At 41.1% G+C, this 19,086-nt stretch overlaps 1 protein-coding gene across 1 annotated transcript in view; it reads left to right on the top strand.

Moving 5' to 3' along the window:
- obscna (obscurin, cytoskeletal calmodulin and titin-interacting RhoGEF a) overlaps positions 1 to 19,086 on the top strand; it is a 38,297-nt gene that overhangs the window by 829 nt on the left and 18,382 nt on the right. The window contains exons 3-41 of the mRNA XM_030727538.1: positions 162 to 323; positions 535 to 639; positions 822 to 1,088; positions 1,204 to 1,473; positions 1,649 to 1,915; positions 2,001 to 2,264; positions 2,373 to 2,639; positions 2,987 to 3,256; positions 3,407 to 3,673; positions 3,838 to 4,104; positions 4,359 to 4,631; positions 4,725 to 4,988; positions 5,115 to 5,381; positions 5,683 to 5,949; positions 6,062 to 6,331; positions 6,590 to 6,856; positions 7,592 to 7,867; positions 8,229 to 8,495; positions 8,607 to 8,633; positions 9,288 to 9,554; positions 9,963 to 10,229; positions 10,332 to 10,598; positions 10,748 to 11,014; positions 11,153 to 11,419; positions 11,686 to 11,952; positions 12,486 to 12,752; positions 12,918 to 13,196; positions 13,288 to 13,545; positions 13,657 to 13,923; positions 14,252 to 14,518; positions 14,734 to 15,000; positions 15,160 to 15,426; positions 15,834 to 16,100; positions 16,307 to 16,573; positions 16,780 to 17,046; positions 17,258 to 17,524; positions 17,770 to 18,036; positions 18,231 to 18,497; positions 18,751 to 19,017. Of these exons, the coding sequence (XP_030583398.1) occupies positions 162 to 323; positions 535 to 639; positions 822 to 1,088; positions 1,204 to 1,473; positions 1,649 to 1,915; positions 2,001 to 2,264; positions 2,373 to 2,639; positions 2,987 to 3,256; positions 3,407 to 3,673; positions 3,838 to 4,104; positions 4,359 to 4,631; positions 4,725 to 4,988; positions 5,115 to 5,381; positions 5,683 to 5,949; positions 6,062 to 6,331; positions 6,590 to 6,856; positions 7,592 to 7,867; positions 8,229 to 8,495; positions 8,607 to 8,633; positions 9,288 to 9,554; positions 9,963 to 10,229; positions 10,332 to 10,598; positions 10,748 to 11,014; positions 11,153 to 11,419; positions 11,686 to 11,952; positions 12,486 to 12,752; positions 12,918 to 13,196; positions 13,288 to 13,545; positions 13,657 to 13,923; positions 14,252 to 14,518; positions 14,734 to 15,000; positions 15,160 to 15,426; positions 15,834 to 16,100; positions 16,307 to 16,573; positions 16,780 to 17,046; positions 17,258 to 17,524; positions 17,770 to 18,036; positions 18,231 to 18,497; positions 18,751 to 19,017 (9,927 nt within the window). The remainder of the gene's footprint in view (positions 1 to 161; positions 324 to 534; positions 640 to 821; positions 1,089 to 1,203; positions 1,474 to 1,648; positions 1,916 to 2,000; positions 2,265 to 2,372; positions 2,640 to 2,986; positions 3,257 to 3,406; positions 3,674 to 3,837; positions 4,105 to 4,358; positions 4,632 to 4,724; positions 4,989 to 5,114; positions 5,382 to 5,682; positions 5,950 to 6,061; positions 6,332 to 6,589; positions 6,857 to 7,591; positions 7,868 to 8,228; positions 8,496 to 8,606; positions 8,634 to 9,287; positions 9,555 to 9,962; positions 10,230 to 10,331; positions 10,599 to 10,747; positions 11,015 to 11,152; positions 11,420 to 11,685; positions 11,953 to 12,485; positions 12,753 to 12,917; positions 13,197 to 13,287; positions 13,546 to 13,656; positions 13,924 to 14,251; positions 14,519 to 14,733; positions 15,001 to 15,159; positions 15,427 to 15,833; positions 16,101 to 16,306; positions 16,574 to 16,779; positions 17,047 to 17,257; positions 17,525 to 17,769; positions 18,037 to 18,230; positions 18,498 to 18,750; positions 19,018 to 19,086) is intronic.

Genomic DNA, 19,086 nt, shown 5'->3' on the forward strand with positions numbered 1-19,086 from the left:
ACACCACCTTTAATTTTTGTCAAGTATAAAATGATATGGTGTAAATATGTCACATTTTGTAGTTCATCTCAGATCGTATTTACCTAATATTTTGGTAACAAAAAGCTCTCTTTGGCTACTTTCACTAAGTTTCGAGTCATAGTTTGGATATTTCCTGCCAGCTAGGGACATTTACATTGTGAAGGAGCTGGAAGATGTTGATACGATCGAGCGTCAACCTGTAAACTTTTTATGTGAGGTCAACCAGGAGGATGTGGATGGTCGGTGGTACAGAGATGACTGCCGGATCCGTCCTGGGGACAGCATCAAGATCAGACACCAAGGTAAGAGATCAGTTATCTTAGCAGTAGTGTTTCATTTTTTGGGAGCTAAGCCTCGTAATTGCTTGAACTGGTGATCTTCAGTCATTTGGAAGCAGTGATGATTTGTTTACTTGCCTTTCTTACCTGTACCAGTACCATAAGGGCAATTCAGAGAATTAATTGAGGAAAAGATGATAAATGTAATAAAATACTGGGTTTAATCTGTTTTCAGGTAAAACTCATACTCTAGTCTTCAAGTCAGTCAGACCAGAACACGCAGGAGAGATCAGATTCACTGCAGAGCGTGTCTCTTCCTATGCAACTCTCACGGTACAAGGTGAGCCACGAGAGTTACGCCTCATACTTGACATGAAAGGAATTCTGATGAACGCACTCCTGTATGGAGTCAAGAAATATTGAATGTTTTAGAAATAGTTGTCATAAGACAATAAAAAATTAATATATGGCCTATGACAGTCTGGTCACTTAAGGTGTGAATTCTGTTCTCCCATTCTTTAGAGCTTCCAGTCCAAATAGCACGCCCTCTGAGAGTAAAGATAGCCATGTATCGCCACCGAGGTCTGCTGGAGTGCCAGGTGTCACGGCCTAATGCTGAAGTCAGGTGGTACAAAAACAGGAAGGAGCTACTTCCCAGCAAGAAGTATCAGCTAATCAGCCAAGATATCTACAGGCAGCTTGCCATTGACAATATCTGCTCATCAGATGAAGACACCTATACATGTGATGCAAGCGATGATAAAACATCTTGTCAGCTTCTGGTAGAGGGTGAGATCATCACGCTTATAAAGTCACTCTACGAGTGACATTAAAAAACAAACAAACAGTGTTTTAAGTCAAGAGTTGTACAGTTGAGGTAATATATATTATGCTGTACATGCAGAGCAGGCTATCACCATTGTCCGGGGGATGAAATCAGTGGAGGTGATGGAGCCAGAGCCTGCACTATTCCAGGTAGAGACCAACTTGAAATCAGGGAGGCCACCAAAGTGGACACTGAATGGTGAGGTTCTGGAGCCATGTGCAGCAGTGAACATTGACAGGGAGGGCACCCTCCACAGCCTGTGCTTCACCTCCACAGAAAGCTCCATGTCAGGCCCTGTGCTCTTTGTAGCCGGCAAGAGTCGATCCACTGCTCAGCTTATGGTAAAAGGTGAGTCTCCCACACATCCTATAACTATAAAATGGGCCAGCTATGTAATTGTGGTCTTAAGATGATAAATTGATGTTTTGAACTGAATATGGGAATGACTGTACTAAACAAGTACAGTAACAAATGAAGGTTTTTTTATGTCTCTTAAAATTGCCTGTACATCTCTTCCCTCTAGAGCGACCTCTTCAGGTAGTCCATCACTTAGATGATGTGGAGGCAAAAGAGAACAGCTCTGTGACTCTGGGCTGTGAGTTTGCCCCATCTCCCAGGGTGGTGCGGTGGTTTAAGGGCCGTACAGCTCTGAAATCTTCTAACAAGTACATCATGAAGAGGGAGGGGAAACGAGCAGAACTGATCATTCACGGCTTGACAGGGATGGATGCAGGGCAGTACCGCTGCCTGGCCGGAGGTTCACAGAGCACAGCACATGTTAAGGTAGAAGGTAGGTTCAGCATGATTTGATGCAAACATTAATATACTGCCCTGTTTCGTTGCTTTGACTTGTAAATTGTGCCTTTGTATTGTAGTGCGAACTTTGAAGTTGGTCAAACACCTTGAACCAGTGGAAATTGAGGAGAATGGCATCGCCACTTTCTCATGTGAACTCAACTATGTGGTAGCCAGCGTGGAATGGATCCTCAACAATGTCTGGCTCTATTCCAGTGCCATCAACAAGATCCACCACATGGGCACCATGCACAGCCTCACAATCAAGAAGCTTCGGCCACAGGAGAGCAGGGTTACCTTCAAAGCAGGCCTTCTGACAGAGACAACTATCTTAAAGGTCAAAGGTCAGTGGTAGTAACTGATGAATCTTTCTTATGCTTGAATTTCTCTGTGTTCATTTCTCAGAAACATAAATACCAATAATAAAATCTAACAACTGTATTGTGTCCCAGAATGCCCAGCAGTGTTCCTAAGGCCTCTGGAGGATGCAGTTGGAGAGGAGCAAGGGGAGCTTTGTCTTCAGTGTGAAATTTCCAAAGAGACAGTGACCCCTGTTTGGAAGAAGGATGGTATGGCTCTGACAGCTGATGATAAATATGAGCTGCTCCAGTTTGGCAAGTCCATGGCACTGATCATCCATTCACTGACTAAGGATGATGCAGGACAGTACACATGTGACCTGGGCACAAGTCAGACCAATGCAAAAGTTACAGTACATGGTGAGTAGTGTGAAAAATAAATACCACTTTATTTGGAATGAACTCTTCAACTAGAAAACAAATTGCTTTATTTGAGGTTCCTTAAATTCAGTACAAGGATTGCTGGTAACTTTGAGTCCTGCATGTCTGAATCATAAAACAATATTTTCTCTTAAAACTGACTTAAACCCTTAGGAATTTAAACTGAGTAAGGTAATTATTGATTTTGTACCATTTTTAATGATTCTTAGTAGTATAATTTTTTTCTGAGACTTGATACACAGTTAGTATAGCTGAATGTGAAATACAAGAAGTACTGCTGAGATATATAGTAATTTACGGCTGGTGGATCATTTTTTTATTTACAGACTTACACATTACAATTGTCCAGCGTTTGAAGACAACCACTGTCCTTGAGGGAGACACCTGCACTTTTGAGTGTCTTCTCTCCCATGATCTTGATGAACAGCCTTCTTGGACAATTAATGGCCAGTTGGTGGTTACCAACAGCCGTATTCAGCTAATCAACAAAGGCCGCAAGTATACAATGACAATTAGAGATGCTATTCTTACTGATGCTGGAGATGTGGTCTTCACAATCAAAGACCTAAGCTGTAGGACCATGCTTTTTGTTAAAGGTAAATACTGATCTTTTTGATATAGCCATGCATGGAGAGTTTGAAATATACTATTTTATACATGCAAACAAAAACTTTTATGCTGTAGAATAAATTGTCTTAAGTTGTTGAGTGTGGCTGTATTAAGCCAATGTGCATTTTCTCATACAGAGAAGCCAGTGCACATCTTCAGGGACCTGCTGAACGTCAAGGGAGTGCCTGGTGAGGATGCAGAGCTGAGTTGTGAAATCACCAAACCAGAAGTCACCATTCGCTGGATGAAAAATGGGCGTCTGATCAAGGCGAGCCCAAAGTATCATATGAGTGTGGAGAAATATCTGGCACGATTGGTGATAAAAAATACCACTATCCGAGACTCTGGGGAGTACTGCTGTGAGGCTGATGGCGTAGCCTCCCGTGCCAAGCTTGAGATCAGAGGTAGCTTTGATATATTTTTAAAACGTAGCAACCATTCATTAAAGATAGATTCATTAAAATATACATTGTAGCAAGGAGGTTCTGATGGAAAAGATCTAAATTATCTTCACACTTTGATTTCTTTGGGTTTTCATGACTCTTTCTAAACTCTCTATTCATTTCAGAGTTACAGCACACATTTGCCAGGGAGCTGAAAGACACTCGAGCAGAAGAAAAAGGAAAGGTGACACTCGAGTGTGAGACCAGGCAGCCAGCCAAGCGTGTGACCTGGCTGAAGGGCTTGATTGAGCTGCGGTCTGGAAGGAAGTATGTCATCAGGCAGAAGGGTGTGGTGTTATCCCTAACCATCACCTCATTGGAGAAATCGGACACAGATATTTACATATGTGATGTTGGCACCATGCAAAGCCGGGCACAGCTGACTGTGCAAGGTGAGATCATTTAAATTAAACTGTGGCACATCAGACAGTGTGCAGGCAGTGATGTAAATACTGAACAGTTAACATAGTGCATTCTCAAACTGATATTGGTTATAAATAGCAATATGATGACGACTATAATGCATGATGCTAAATTTTACCATTATTGATAAAAATGCTTGGTATAGTACAAAGGGTGTTATATATGTCATGGTAATATGATCATATATTTACAGAGTTAGAGTTTTGTCTTTTCCATCTGTCAGGTCAAAAGGTGTTGATTCTGGATGAATTAGAAGATGTTGAGTGTCTCGAGGGTGAAACGGTCACATTCAGGTGTCAAATTTCTCCCAGTGACTACACTGGGGCCAAGTGGTATCTGGATGAGACTTTGCTTTATACCAATGAACTCAATGAGATCCAGGTGCTTTCAGGAGGCTTCCACACCCTTACATTCAAACAGCTCGCCCGTAAAGACACTGGCACTATTTCGTTTGCAGCAGGGGACAAAAGATCCTACGCCTCACTGCTGGTTCGAGGTAAAGCTCTGATTATTTTTTCCTGTGGGGTTTTAGTGTGTATTTTCTTGCCACATTTCATATGTATTATACGTCATCGTTTCATGACACCAGAAAGGCGTCCCACCATTTGCAAAGCACTGGAGGACTGTGAGGCCATTGAAGGAGGTGGTTTGATTTTGTCCTGTGTGACCTCCAAACCATGCCACATCCTGTGGTACAAAGATGGCTGTTTAATGTGGAACTCCTCAAGATACTTTACTAGTCGTTTGGGATGTGAAGCTCGGCTGACCATTCGAGAAGTCTGCAAAACGGATGCTGGAGTGTATGAGTGCAGTGCAGGCTCCGTTACAACTAGGGCTGCTGTCACTGTCAAAGGTAGGAATAGGAATTTATTTGCCATGTGCTCGCAATGGATTGAAGGTTTCTGGTAGACTGTTAATGATTATACAGGAAAAAATATAATGATTAAAAGTTTCTCCTTCTCACTGTCATTTTTTTTAGCCATCCCAGCAGAGTTCATCGAGCATTTGAAGCGTGTGGAGGCCAAAGAAGGAGAAACTGTTACCCTGACCTGTGAATACTCCCTGCCTGGGGTCCAGGTCCACTGGAAGAAAGGTTTTGAGGGCATCAGGCCAGGAGAGAAGTATGTGATGAAACAGAGGAAAACGATCAACTCGCTAACCATCAGAGCCCTAAAACCTGAAGACTCTGGACAGTATGCATGCCAGTGCAGAGACCACCACACAACAGCAAGTCTGAAAGTACACGGTATAACTCTTTCCATGACACTGTTCATTTACCTTACACATTTTCACCTGAAGCTTTTTTTTAGTATAGTAAGCTCAGGCAAATATAAATGGAAGCGTGAAGGTTTTTTCTTTTTTTCATATAAGCTCACTTGAAGAAATCCGGATGTATGTAACGTGCAATAACTCACCCTATATGAATACTGTGCACTGATACATCACCGTGAAACACATATATGAACAGCCACAAATGGAACTGATTTAAACTGTCACACAAAGCTTTGATCCCATTTGCATTCATATATTTACTCCTTATTTTCCAGCTATTCCCATTACATTCATACAACAGCTCAAGAATATGCAAGCAGAAGAGGGCAGCAGTGTCATATTGCGTTGTGAAATTTCCAAACCTGGAATACCAGTAGAATGGAGGAAGGAGGATGAGGTGCTGAAGAACAGCGTGAAGTTCCAGATAAGGAAAAGGGAGACCACACTGGAGCTCCTGATATGGAAACCTGTGCCCGAGGACAGTGGGGTCTACAGCTGTGTGTGTGCTGATCAGATGACATCTGCCACTGTCAAGATCACTGGTATGAGTTTATTAACCAATTAGCTGATAGATTGAAATGATTAATTATGAGGATTTAAAAAAAAAAAAAAAGCTATGCACGTTTATTTATCTGGTCTTACTGGATTTCTCAGCTCTACCAGTCACCTTCAAGCAGAAGCTGAGGAACGTATTGATAGAGGAGGGCAACACTGCAGCATTACGGTGTGAGCTGTCTAAACCTGGTCACGCTGTGGAGTGGAGGAAAGGAGGGAATGAACTCATTCGAAATGGAGAGAAATATCATATACGACAGAGAGACACGCTGCTTGAACTGAGGATTTTTGATGTGACACTTGAGGACAGCAATATCTACACATGCATCTGTGAAAACATAGAGACCACAGCTACTCTAACTGTTAATGGTAAAGTAACTTATTCAAGGTGCTGTATATATTCTAGTGATTTTGTTTCTATCTGATAGGGACAAAGAATCATTTGAATCATAAATTGTTTTAAAACAGATATAGGTTTGCTTTTGATTAATTACATCAGGTTACATGCAACATTTGCCTTATTTTACAGAAGACTAATCAAAGGACGTGGGGCTGTGTGTGTTATATTTTTGTTTTCACTGGCTTTACTTATTTAGTTTGGTCTTATCGACTTCCTTCACTTTTTAGCTCTTCCCATCACCTTCAAACAAAAACTGAAAAATGTTCAAATCGAGGAAGGACACAACATCACACTATATTGTGAGATCTCTAAACCTGGTGTCCCAGTGGAATGGAGGCTTGGAGGAGATCTGCTTGAGCATGGAGAGAAGTACCAGATTAAACAAAGAGACTCAGTCCTGGAGTTGACCATCAGAGATGCGGTACCAGAAGACAGCGGTGTCTACACATGTGTGTGTAGAGAGCAGAGGACAAAGGCCACTGTTAAAGTTATTGGTATGGTTATTCGCCATATGTCTTTATTACTTGCTGTCCCATTGTTGAATTGGAAGCATATATTTAGTGTATATACAGTCATTTAAAAAAGAACGTTTTCTATGAAATACTGTACAGCCCATTTCTCAATAGCTTATGGAACCATCTTTAGGAGCAATAACTTGTACTAATAATTTTCTATTTGACTATCAGTCTCTCATCATTGTGGATGAATTTTGGCCCACTCTTCTTTACAAGGTTGCTTAATTTCAGTTCAGTAAGATCTCTTAAGGGCCCACCACATCATTTGAATTGGGCTGAGGTCTGGACTATAACTGTGTCATTGCAGAACCTTGATTCTTTTCTTTTTCAGACATTCTCTTGTAGATACGAAAGTGTGAATTAGATGTCAGACAGACTCTCATGAACTTTAACATTTAACATGCTGTCTGTGAGATGCGGTGTCCACACCTGGGACGATTGTGGCATTACATTAACAGACAATACTCCAGACCATCAAGCTTCCAAAGTTTCTGCTTTTATAGAGGTGGTCACGCTGATGATCAGTTAATCCAGTATATCACCTGGATGCTACTTACCTTATTAATTCCCATGGAAGCATTTATGGTTTACTTTGTTTTTCAAAGAACTGCAAAGAGTCCTGTGAAACTTTCTTTTCCACATGACTGTATATTTACCTATAAATCATATTTTTCTTTTTCAAATATATAAAAAGATCTGTGTTTGTTTCAACAGCGGTCCCCGCAACATTTAAAGTGAGTCTTAAGAGTCAGGTGGCTGAAGAAGGGAAGGATATGACATTACAATGTGAGCTGTCAAAGAAGGGAGTCCCAGTTCAGTGGGAGAAACAGGGTCAGCTGCTCTCTGAGGAGGTATCTCAGGGAAAGTATCAGATGAAGCTCGAAGGAAAGACAGCTAAATTGACCATTTTCAGCATTCAACCAGAAGATGCAGGAAAATACAGCTGCATCACAGGAGATGAGAAAACAACTGCTGAAGTCAAAGTAAAACGTGAGTTTAAATCAGTCTGACTTTAAGAGGAATTGCACAGATTCTGGCGCTATAGCCTTTGTACTACATAATAAGCAAACATAATGACTGCATAGTTATAAACTTTAAGAATAGTGTCCAATAGTATCCAAAAAGCTATTATCAGCTATTGTTACACAGATGTGACTAAGCAGTACATGTCACTAGAGATCCCATCGGATTTGAAATGAAAGTGCAAAAAAAAAAAAAGCAAAAAAAAAAAAAAACAACTCAAAATGAACAAACTTGTTTTTAATAATTCCAAAAATGTCAAGTGGGTAGGTATAAACAGCATTTTGCAAATCAGTGCAATCACAAAAAAAACCCAACTATTTTTTGGCAGCACTTCCTGTTACATTTAAACGGGAGATCCAGTGCCTGGTGGTTAAGGAAGGGGACAATGGAGTTTTCTGCTGTGAGCTCTCCAAACCTGGAGCTCCAGTGAACTGGAGAAAAGGCAGAGTCATTCTGAAACCTGGAGCGAAATATGAAATGAAAGAGGAGGGGCGTCTCACTAAACTAATCATCAACAATGTGGAGGAGAGCGATGCTGGAAAATACACCTGCAAGACCAAAGACAGCCAATCAACTGCTGAGCTCACAGTCATAGGTGAGATAGAACTATTCACAAAATCTGATTATATTCTGATTTATTTACTCTGATTTGTAAAGCATTGTTCTTTCTTTTTTCCCCTAAATTTTTATGTTATGTATTTAACAGAATTACCCAAGCGCAGACGTCAAAGAGGTCAGCTTCAAAAATAGTAAAAGTAGACCCAGTCATCATAAGCACTGTGTGAACTCCATTATGTAGTTTGACCAAACGTTCATGGTATTTTCCATATCTTGTCACCCAATTTATCATCCTGCATATGGCCTAATGTCACAGTAAATGTGTGTACTCTACATTACTTCTTAAATCCTGGGTGAAAAGATGCAGTAAAATTTTTTGGAGAGAATTGCATCATTTGGGTGTTCGAACCAAGGCTTTCTTTAGCTGGATCGTAGCCATAGCATGAGAAGCAGTCCATCATTTTCCACATGTAAGTCACATCACACGTCCAACTAATTGTTGGACGTGTGATGTGACTCACTATGAATAGTACTCACCACCTGAAATATAATGGATTATCACTGAATCCATTATAGTGCATAGTGAATACCCACATTATTCACTGCCACCATGGTTCCTCCGTAGTAGCTTTGTAGCAGAGTGGACTACCTGGATAATGTATTTGAATGGATTTCTCCATCTCTATAAACTATAAACAACCATCTTATGATTTGTATATTTTAGTTGTATCTTTAGTTTTACCTGTAATAATTCATTATTTATATTAGATTATATTTTTAAGATCATAGTACTGCTGCATGACATGTTATGTTTGCTTCGGTTCCTCAGAGTTACCACCGAGTTTCAAGATACTACTAACTAACCAGGAGGTAACAGAGGGTAACAGTGTGGTTTTGCACTGTGAGCTCAACAAACCTGCAGCCTCAGTGGAGTGGAGGAGAGGAGGAGAGCCGCTAAAGAATGGAGATAAGTACCAGATGAGGAAGAAGGACCTGCAGGTGGAGATGAAGATTGCAGACCTCTGCGTGGAGGACACTGGAGATTATACTTGTATATGTGGAGAACAGAGGACAACAGCTGAGATCAAAGTGAATGGTGAGTACTGCTTTCTTCATAGCAGTACTGCATTTCATTCTTTTGTCCTTTTTAGCATCCTGAATGCACAGTGTCATAAAATAAAATTTACTGATGAAGATGCTGACTTTGTAAGTGAAGAAATATATTGATATCCAAGTGAAACAAAAATTATGAGTATGGAATTATTGTTAATTTAAGTTAAGTTTTTATCACTTTTTTCCTTCATAATGTTTGGACCTATTTTATATGAAATTCCTTAACCTAATGTCATGGTAGCTCCATCAGACATCATTCCAAAGAAGCTGTTAGTGCCGTAGAAACAAAATATGAAGTAAATTTGTTTAACTTCAGTCAGGTGTAGCAAAGAAATATTTGTCGCCAAAACTGTTTTCAATATTCAAGCTGGTTCTTTTGCTCTTTTTCTAGAGCGGCCCATCAAATTTCTTCAAGATCTCAAGAATATTCAGGTGCAGGAGGGCAATGTCGTTACACTATGCTGTGAGCTCTCCCAGCCTGGAGTCCCTGTGCAGTGGACAAAGGGAGAAACTGTGTTGACCAATGGAGAGAAATACCAGATAAAGCAGAGTGGCTGTATCCAAGAGCTCCACATCAGGAAAACCCTCCCTGAGGACAGCGGCACATACAGTTGCAGTTGTGATGATATAAAATCCACAGCAACAATCATCATTAATGGTGAGACGCATTGTGCAATATATAAAAAGGAGAAATAATTAAGCTTTGACAATTGTCAGCTTTTTCAGTATTTTTGTAATAATTCCGGCTATTGCTTCTTAGCAATACCAGTGACCTTCAAGCAGAAATTGAAGAACCAGGAAGCTGTGGAGGAGGGCTGTGTGACGTTACGCTGCGAGCTTTCAAAAGCTGGAGTTGCAGTGGAGTGGAGGAAAGATGCTCAACTAGTGAAAGAGGGAGAAAAATTCCAAATAAAGCAAGAAGGCCGGGTGGCTGAGATGCTAATCAGAAACTTAACTCTCACAGACACTGGGGAGTACAGCTGTTCTGTTGGGACTGCTGTGACATCAGCTGACGTCAAAGTAAGAGGTATGCTTCACTACAGCTATGACATAGATATGAACTGTTAAGCTGGGAATTTTGTTAAACACCACAGTGAGAAAGACCCAGTGTTTCCTACTGACCATGGTAGATTTACAATTTCAGATTTTGCTGACTCTTTTTCTTTTTTTTTTCAGCACTTCCTGTTACATTTAAGAAAGAGGCTGAGAATTTGGAGGTGAAGGAAGGGGACAGTGGAGTTTTCTGCTGTGAGCTCTCTAAACCCGGAGCGCCGGTGGACTGGAGGAAAGGCAGAGTCATCCTGAAGCCTGGCTACAAATATGAGATGAAACAGGAGGGACGTCTCGCTAAGCTAATCATCAATAACGTGGAGGAGAGTGATGCTGGCAAATACACCTGCAAGACCAAAGACAGCCAATCGACTGCTGAGCTCACAGTCAAAGGTAAAACATGGACGCCACACTGAAAGCATGCTTTGAGAATGTTGTTTTTCCTGTGCTTTTTTCAACCTATCAACCTTTAATAAAAATTAAGCAAAATAACAAAACAACATAGTTACTCTTTGGTCCCTCTTATCGCAGCACCGCCTGTCACATTCAAGACTAAGTTAAGAAACCAGCAGGTGGAGGAGGAGAATAGTGTGATGCTGAGCTGCGAGCTGTCTAAGCCTGGCCTTGCTGTGGAGTGGCGGAAAGGAGAAGAGCTGCTGAGGAATAATTTCAAGTATCAGATTAAAAATCGAAACAGCGTCATGGAGCTGACTATCAAAAACGCACAGCTGGAGGACAGTGGAGTCTACAGCTGTTTCTATGGAGATGTCAAGACTACTGCCAATGTCACAATTACATGTAAGAGAAGACTGTGAAAATGTTAGGTGCATTTAAATTTCTAAACTTTACAGGTGAATGACCCTACATTTTTGGTCATATAAAATTTTAATAGTAGTAGTAGTAGTAGTAGTAGTAGTAGTAGTAGTAGTAGTAGTACTATATTATTCAAAAATGGCAGCAAAAAAAATTGTACAATCCTGCCTTATGTGTTGCAATGTTGTTGCTTAATTTATATATTTATATTTTATATATTTATACTTTGATTTTCTACCCTACATCCACAGCTATACCTCTCACTTTTAAAATGGGTCTGAAGAACCAGGAGGCCCCTGAAGGAGGCAACGTGTCCCTGCGCTGTGAACTATCCAGGGCTGGGGTGCCTGTGCAGTGGTGGAAGGGGGAGGACCAGCTTTATCATGGAGGACGATATCAGATGACACTAAAGGCTAGGATAGCTGAGATGACCATCAGAAACATCCAGCCAGAGGATGTTGGCGAGTACAGCTGCGTCTTTGGGGAGCAGAAGACGACAGCTGAAGTGAATGTGAGAGGTATCAGAAATTCCCCTTTTCTTCTTTTTTTTTGCGTTTCTTACACTAAATAACGGTTAATATTTGAATTCTTATTCTTCCTCTGTGATAACAATAAATAGAGCCCTCATCAGATCTGATTCATATTGTATAACCGCACATCAAATGTGATTGTGGAGCCACAACGCCACACCTCATATGAACCCGTTCATCCATCCATTTTCTTAGCCACTTATCCAGGTCAGGGTCACAGTGCATGCTGCATGCTCCCAGTCATAGGGCAAGAGGTGGGGTACACCCTGAACAGGTTGCCAGTCCATCACAGAGCTCATATAAGCCCAGTTTTACATAATAATAACACTGTTCCACATGAGTTTACTCAACAAAAGTGCAGTCACACAGCAAACACCTAACCCCAACCCTTATGTCCCCTGTTGAATTAATCCATACATTGTTTCCTCAGTAATTAGGTCATCAAAATATTTCTGTGATAATCACTTAATTGTTAAATTAGGTGTGAATTCATCTTAATAGCTCATTTCTTTTTTAACCAGCGGCAGCATCAGTGTTCTTTGAAAAGGAACTAGAGAGACAAACTGTGATGGAGGGGAAATCTGTGCTGTTCTCCTGTGAAGTCTCCAGTCCTAATGTGCCAGTCACATGGAAGAAGGACAACACTGTGGTGGAAGAAGGACGTTATATTGTAAAAAAGAAAGGTCCCACACACACTCTGGAGATCAAGAAATTATATCTGGAGGATGCTGGGGAGTACTCCTGCATTACCAGGGGCAAAAAGACCACTGCTAAGCTGACTGTCAGGGGTAGGTGTATACAGCGGTCTAATGCCATTATTTATTGACATATTGGGCTAATTTATTTACATGACAAGAAATGCCAAGCTGGTCTTTCACAGTTGAGTTAATATAAAAGTATCAAATTCCCTTTTCTAAAAAGACAGCTGTATCTAGCTCCTTCTTCCTCCACAGAGCGCGTTCGGATCGTTACAGAGCTGCAAGACAAAACGGTGACAGCGGGAGAGGACGCAGTGTTTGTGTGCGAGCTGAGTCATGCAGACGTGAGTGAGGGCATCTGGTGGCTTGGGAATAGCCCTCTGCAGAAGAATGAGATGAACCAGATGACATGTCACGGCCGCCAGCACCGATTGGTCCTCACCATGACAACACCTGAGGAGACAGGCACTGTAGCTTTTGTGGTCGGGGAGGAGAGGACCTCTGCACGCCTGCTGGTTGTTCCTAAGCCTAAAGGTGAGCAGAAAAATATAATAGAGAAAGTGTATTTAAAAAAAATGTTTAAAAGGTATGCACACCCTGATAATCAATGAGATTTGATGTCTAGTTTTATTTGAGGAGAAGCCCAAAGACACAGTGGTCATGGAGGGTGAGACGGCTACTTTGAGTTGCACCACTTCTGACTTCACCACCTCGGTTACCTGGAAACGCAACCACATTCCCCTCCGAAATGATGACAAATACGAGATGCGCAAGGAGGGAAAAGTCAACCTGCTGCTCATCCATGATGTGGACCCCCTGGATACTGGTGTATACTCCTGTGACACAGGAGATATACAGAGCAGTGCCAAACTTACTGTCACTGGTAAGTCAGGGCAATGAGTTTTACATTCTAATGACTGGGATGTAGATATTCAGTGAAAAGTTCTTATACTGAATAGCACCATTTCTGTCCTTTTTCCTGCTTTTTCCCCAGAGCTTCCTCCATTCTTCCAGGAGGAGCTGCAGAGTGTGGAAGCTGAAGAAGGCGGTTCAGCCACCCTGTATTGTGAGCTGTCCAAACTTGGAGTACCAGTTCAGTGGAAGAAAAACAACCTGCCCTTAAGAGCCAGCAGGAAGCATGAGATGCAACAGGATGGCTGCTTCCTCCAGCTTCACATCAAGGAGCTCAAACTTGAAGACAGTGGCAGCTACTCATGCCAAGCAGGGAGTGCAGAAACCACTGCAACTGTGTCTGTGAAAGGTGTGTAAAGTTAGATGTCTTAATGGCACATTTTACTACGTAGGCATAATTCCAGTTGCAGAAACATAATGCATTTTTCAGTCAAGGTACTCTCCTGTAATTGTGTGAACTGAACTGAAATCTTCTAACATAGCAGTGTCCTCCCAAATACAGACAGTGGCACCAGATATTGTCCTGTTTTCTGAATCTACTTTAAAATGCAAATACAATAACTATTATGCTCAACAAAACTTGCAACTATTTTGTCGTTTTGTGTTTATATTTAAAGCACTATAGCAGATGATATATGACACATTAATTTGTTTCATCCCTTCAACCCTTTTCCCAGAGCTCCCTCCATTCTTCAAGAAAGAATTAAGAAGTGTGGAGGCTGACGAGGGAGGTGTGGCCTCCGTGTACTGTGAGTTGTCAAGACCTGGGGTGCCAGTGCAGTGGAAAAAGAACAGACTTCCTCTGAGAGCCAACAGGAAGTATGAAATGAAACAAGATGGCTGTATCGTCCAGCTCCAGATTAAAGACCTCAAGCCTGACGACAGTGGCAACTACACATGTCACGTGGGAAGTTCAGAAACCAGTGCAAATGTGTCAGTGAAAGGTATGCTAAAGTGTACATTTGCAAGGTATATTTTACAGCGCCATCAATATCTGAGTAAAAAATAATTACTGATATTTTTATGCTTTCTTGTGACAATCTAAACAATTCAATTAGATATAACATGGAGCAAACATCACTTTTTTATTTATTTATTTTTTTGCTATGGCTTGTTAACCATTTCTTTCATTACTTTCAATCCCTCTTAACTTTTGTAGAGCTTGCGCCATTTTTCCAAAAAGAACTGCAGAATGTAAAGGCAGAGGAGAGAGGTACAGCCTCACTGTGCTGTGAGCTGTCCAAGCCTGGAAGATCAGTGCAGTGGAAGAAGAACAAGCTGCCTCTGAGAGCCAGCAGGAAGTATGAGATGAAGCAGGATGGCTGCTTACTCCAGCTCAACATCAAAGAGCTCAAACTCGAGGACAGTGGCAGCTACACATGTCATGCGGGAAGTGCAGAGACCACTGCAACTGTGTCAGTAAAAGGTATGTGATTGTGGTAAATCTTTGTGTCCTTAAGCTCCTAATCATGGACGAGTACTTTAAGAAATTACTTGTGATCATCTATACTTGGTGAAAACACATAATTTTTAGAACCTCTTCTTTTTTTTTTACCCTAATGGTGCTCTTTTTTTTGTTTCCTAGAGCTTCCACCCTTTTTCAGAGAAGAATTACAAAGTACAGAGGCTGAGGAAGGAGGTACAGCCTCACTGTGCTGTGAGCTGTCCAAGCCTGGGATGTCAGTGCAGTGGAAGAAGAACAAACTGCCTCTGAGAGCCAGCAGGAAGTATGAGATGAAGCAGGATGGCTGCTTACCCCAGCTCAATATTAAAGACCTCAAACCCGAGGACAGTGGCAGCTACACATGTCATGCAGGAAGTGCAGAGACCACTGCAACTGTGTCAGTAAAAGGTTTGTGATTATAGTAAACTACATGGTAGATTTTAGTGTTCACAAACTTTGAGTCATGAAGTTTGTGATAATCTTTCTGTGGAGCATCAAGACATCTTTAAAAAAATGTACTAAATAAAATGTACTTTGTACATCTTATTTAGTCTTTAATGGTGTCTTTAAATGTTAGTACTTCCTAAACCTACTTGTGATCATCTATACTTGGTGAAAACAGGTGGAGTAACATTACTCATCTTTGTCTATCAAACATACTTTGTATATCTTACTTAATCTTACCTTAATGCTGCCTTTGAATGTTACTGCTTAAACCTTTTCCATTTGAAAAAAAAGTAGTTACAAATGATGGTTTAGTGTAGTTCCCTGTATATTATGAACTTAAAATTCTGTTTCTTGCCTATTTTTCCCAGAGCTCCCTCTTTTCTTCAAGAAAGAATTACAAAATACAGAAACCGAGGAGGGAGGTACAGCAACCCTATACTGTGAATTGTCCAAACCTGGGATGTCAGTGCAGTGGAAGAAAAACAAAATGCCATTAAGAGCCAGCAGGAAGTATGAGATGAAGCAGGATGGCTGCCTCCTCCAGCTCCACATTAAAGATCTCAAACCCGAGGACAGTGGCAGCTACACATGTCATGCGGGAAGTGCAGAGACCACTGCAACTGTGTCAGTGACAGGTTTGTGATTATGGTAAACTACATGGCAAAATTTAGCGTGCACAAGGTCTTAATCATGGAAAACTACTTTAAAAATCATTTGTGATCACGTATCCATAGAGCACACATTGCTCATTTATGAAACACACAATACTTGGTACATTTGATTGAGCCTTACTACAGTGGTGTCTTTAAATGTTACTCTTTAAACCGTTTTTGTTTGCCAGAGCTTCCACCCTTTTTCACAGAAGAATTACAAAGTACAGAGGCTGAGGAAGGAGGTACAGCCTCACTGTGCTGTGAACTGTCCAAGCCTGGGATGTCAGTGCAGTGGAAGAAGAACAAACTGCCTCTGAGAGCCAGCAGGAAGTATGAGATGAAGCAGGATGGCTGCTTACTCCAGCTCAACATCAAAGAGCTCAAACTTGAGGACAGTGGCAGCTACACATGTCAAGGGGGAAGTGCAGAGACCACTGCAACTGTGTCAGTAAAAGGTTTGTGATTATGCTTAATTAAGTGGTAGAATTTTTTTCTGTAAGCTCTTAATCATGGAAAAATACTCTGAATGTACCTATCTATGTTTGATGAAACCAAGTATTTACCAGTGAAGCAAATCTTTTCTTAAATGTTTCACTAGAAAAGTCTACTTTGTAACTCTGTAACTCTCCAAACTTTTTTTTTTTTTTTTTTTGCTTGCCAGAACTTCCTCCATTTTTCAAAGAAGAATTACAAAATATAGAGGCAGAGGAAGGGGGTACAGTTTTGCTGTCCTGTGAGCTGTCTAAGCCTGATGTGTCAGTACAGTGGAAGAGAAACAGACTACCACTGAGAGAAAGCTGGAAGTATGAGACGAAGCAGGATGGCTGCCTCCTCCAGCTTCATATTAAAGAGCTCAAACCCGAGGACAGTGGCACCTACACGTGTCAAGCAGGGATTGCTGAAACTACTGCAAAAGTGTCAGTGAAAGGTGTGTAAAAAAGAATCCACTGTTAATGTGTAAAAGTACTTTTTTGAGATTTTTGTTCTGGTATGTATTGAGTTTTTTACTGTATGTTACTCTATATTATAATCTGTCTAAAAAGTCTTAATATTTTATATAATTTTTCTTGTCCTGATTATGCCTTAAGTATTTTCCCACAAAAGATGTGTGACTGCATTTTCCCAACCCATTTCTGCAGAGCTCCCACCTGTTTTCAAAAAAGACTTGAAAGATGTGGCTGGTGAGGAAGGTGGCACAGCCTCTCTGTACTGTGAAGTGTCTAAACCTGGACTATCAGTGCAGTGGAAGAAGAACAAGGTGCCCCTGAGAGCAAACAGGAAGTATGAGATGAAGCAGGATGGCTGTCTTCTCCAGCTCCACATCAAAGAGCTCAAACCTGAGGACAGTGGCAGCTACTCGTGTCGAGCAGGAGCTGCAGAGACAGCTGCAACTCTGACAGTGAAAGGTGTGTGCAGCAAGAAAATTCAGACTTTTTCCAGTAATCTGGCATTGCTCTAATTTCAGTATTAGCACTGCTTTGCTTTATTACATGCTATCCTGTTTTCCTGTCTTTGCTAGTCATAATGTTTTACTACTTTAAAACTATAAACTCACCCACTTGGAGCATTCGTAGTTTTAAAAAAGTGATGTATTAGAATATTTCCCTATTTATTATGAACTTAAAATTCTGTTTCTTGCCTATTTTCCCAGAGCTCCCTCCTTTCTTCAAGAAAGAATTACAAAATATAGAAACCGAGGAGGGAGGTACAGCAACCTTGTACTGTGAATTGTCTAAACCTGTGGTGTCAGTACAGTGGAGGAAAAACAAAATGCCATTAAGAGCCAACAGGAAGTATGAGATGAAGCAGGATAGCTGCCTCCTCCAGCTCCACATCAAAGAGCTCAAACCCGAGGACAGTGACAGCTACACATGTCAAGTGGGGAGTGCAGAAACTAGTGGGACTGTGTCAGTAAAGGGTTTGTACACTGTGGTTTTAAAGTCATTCATAGCAAACATTTACTTAATAAAATTGATTGTATTTCATCATGTATAACTTTTAGTAGATAGTCCATTGTTCACATCTCAAATCCTCCTTTTACATTTTAAAGTAGCTGAAAAGTCTTAATGCTGCAGATATAAAAAAAGTTTTGTCTTTCCTTCCTTGCCTCAGAGCTCCCACCATTTTTCAAGGAAGGTTTACAAAGTGTGGAGGCTGAAGAAGGATGCACAGCTTCCCTTTCCTGTGAACTGTCTAAACCCGGAGTGGCGGTGCAGTGGAAGAAGAATAGGTTGCCGGTGAGACCGAATGCAAAGTATGAAATGAAGCAGGATGGCTGCTTCATGCAGCTGCTTATTAAGGAACTCAAACTGGAAGACAGTGGCAGCTACACATGTCATGCAGGAAAAGCAGAGACCACTGCAACTGTAACAGTGAAAGGTTTGTGTATGTGGGCATTAGGGTTGTATGCTTGTGATATTTTACTGCATCATGTCATTTTCTCTCTGACAGAAAGGTACACTTGTTCTGTTTTTGAAATACTTGTATGTGATTGTGTCGGGAACTCAATTGTTGCACTGTAGCATTTTGTAAGCTTAATCATACCATGAAAATGCATTTACAAATCATATTTCATGCCTTATTTGACACTGTATCAGACTATTTGTTGGTCTGCTCTATCCCACCTATGTAGCGCTCACTCCATTCTTCAAGAAAGAATTAGAAAGTCTAGAGGCTGAAATAGGAGGTACAGTCTCCTTGTACTGTGAGGTGTCTAAGCCCGGAATACCAATACAATGGAAGAAGAACAAGCTGGCACTGAGAGCAAGCAGGAAGTACGAGATGAAGCAAGATGGCTGCTTCCTGCAGTTGAACATCAAGGAGCTCAAACTTGAAGACAGTGGTAGCTACTCTTGTCAGGCAGGAAGCATAGAGACCACTGCAACAGTGCAAGTAAAAGGTATGTATCTTTCTTCCTGACTGGCGAGGTGTAAAGAAGACGGCTTTACTCATCTATATTTTTTTATCC

Source organism: Archocentrus centrarchus, chromosome 4 (genome assembly GCF_007364275.1).
Source record: "Archocentrus centrarchus isolate MPI-CPG fArcCen1 chromosome 4, fArcCen1, whole genome shotgun sequence".
NCBI classification, from domain to species: Eukaryota; Metazoa; Chordata; class Actinopteri; order Cichliformes; family Cichlidae; genus Archocentrus; species Archocentrus centrarchus.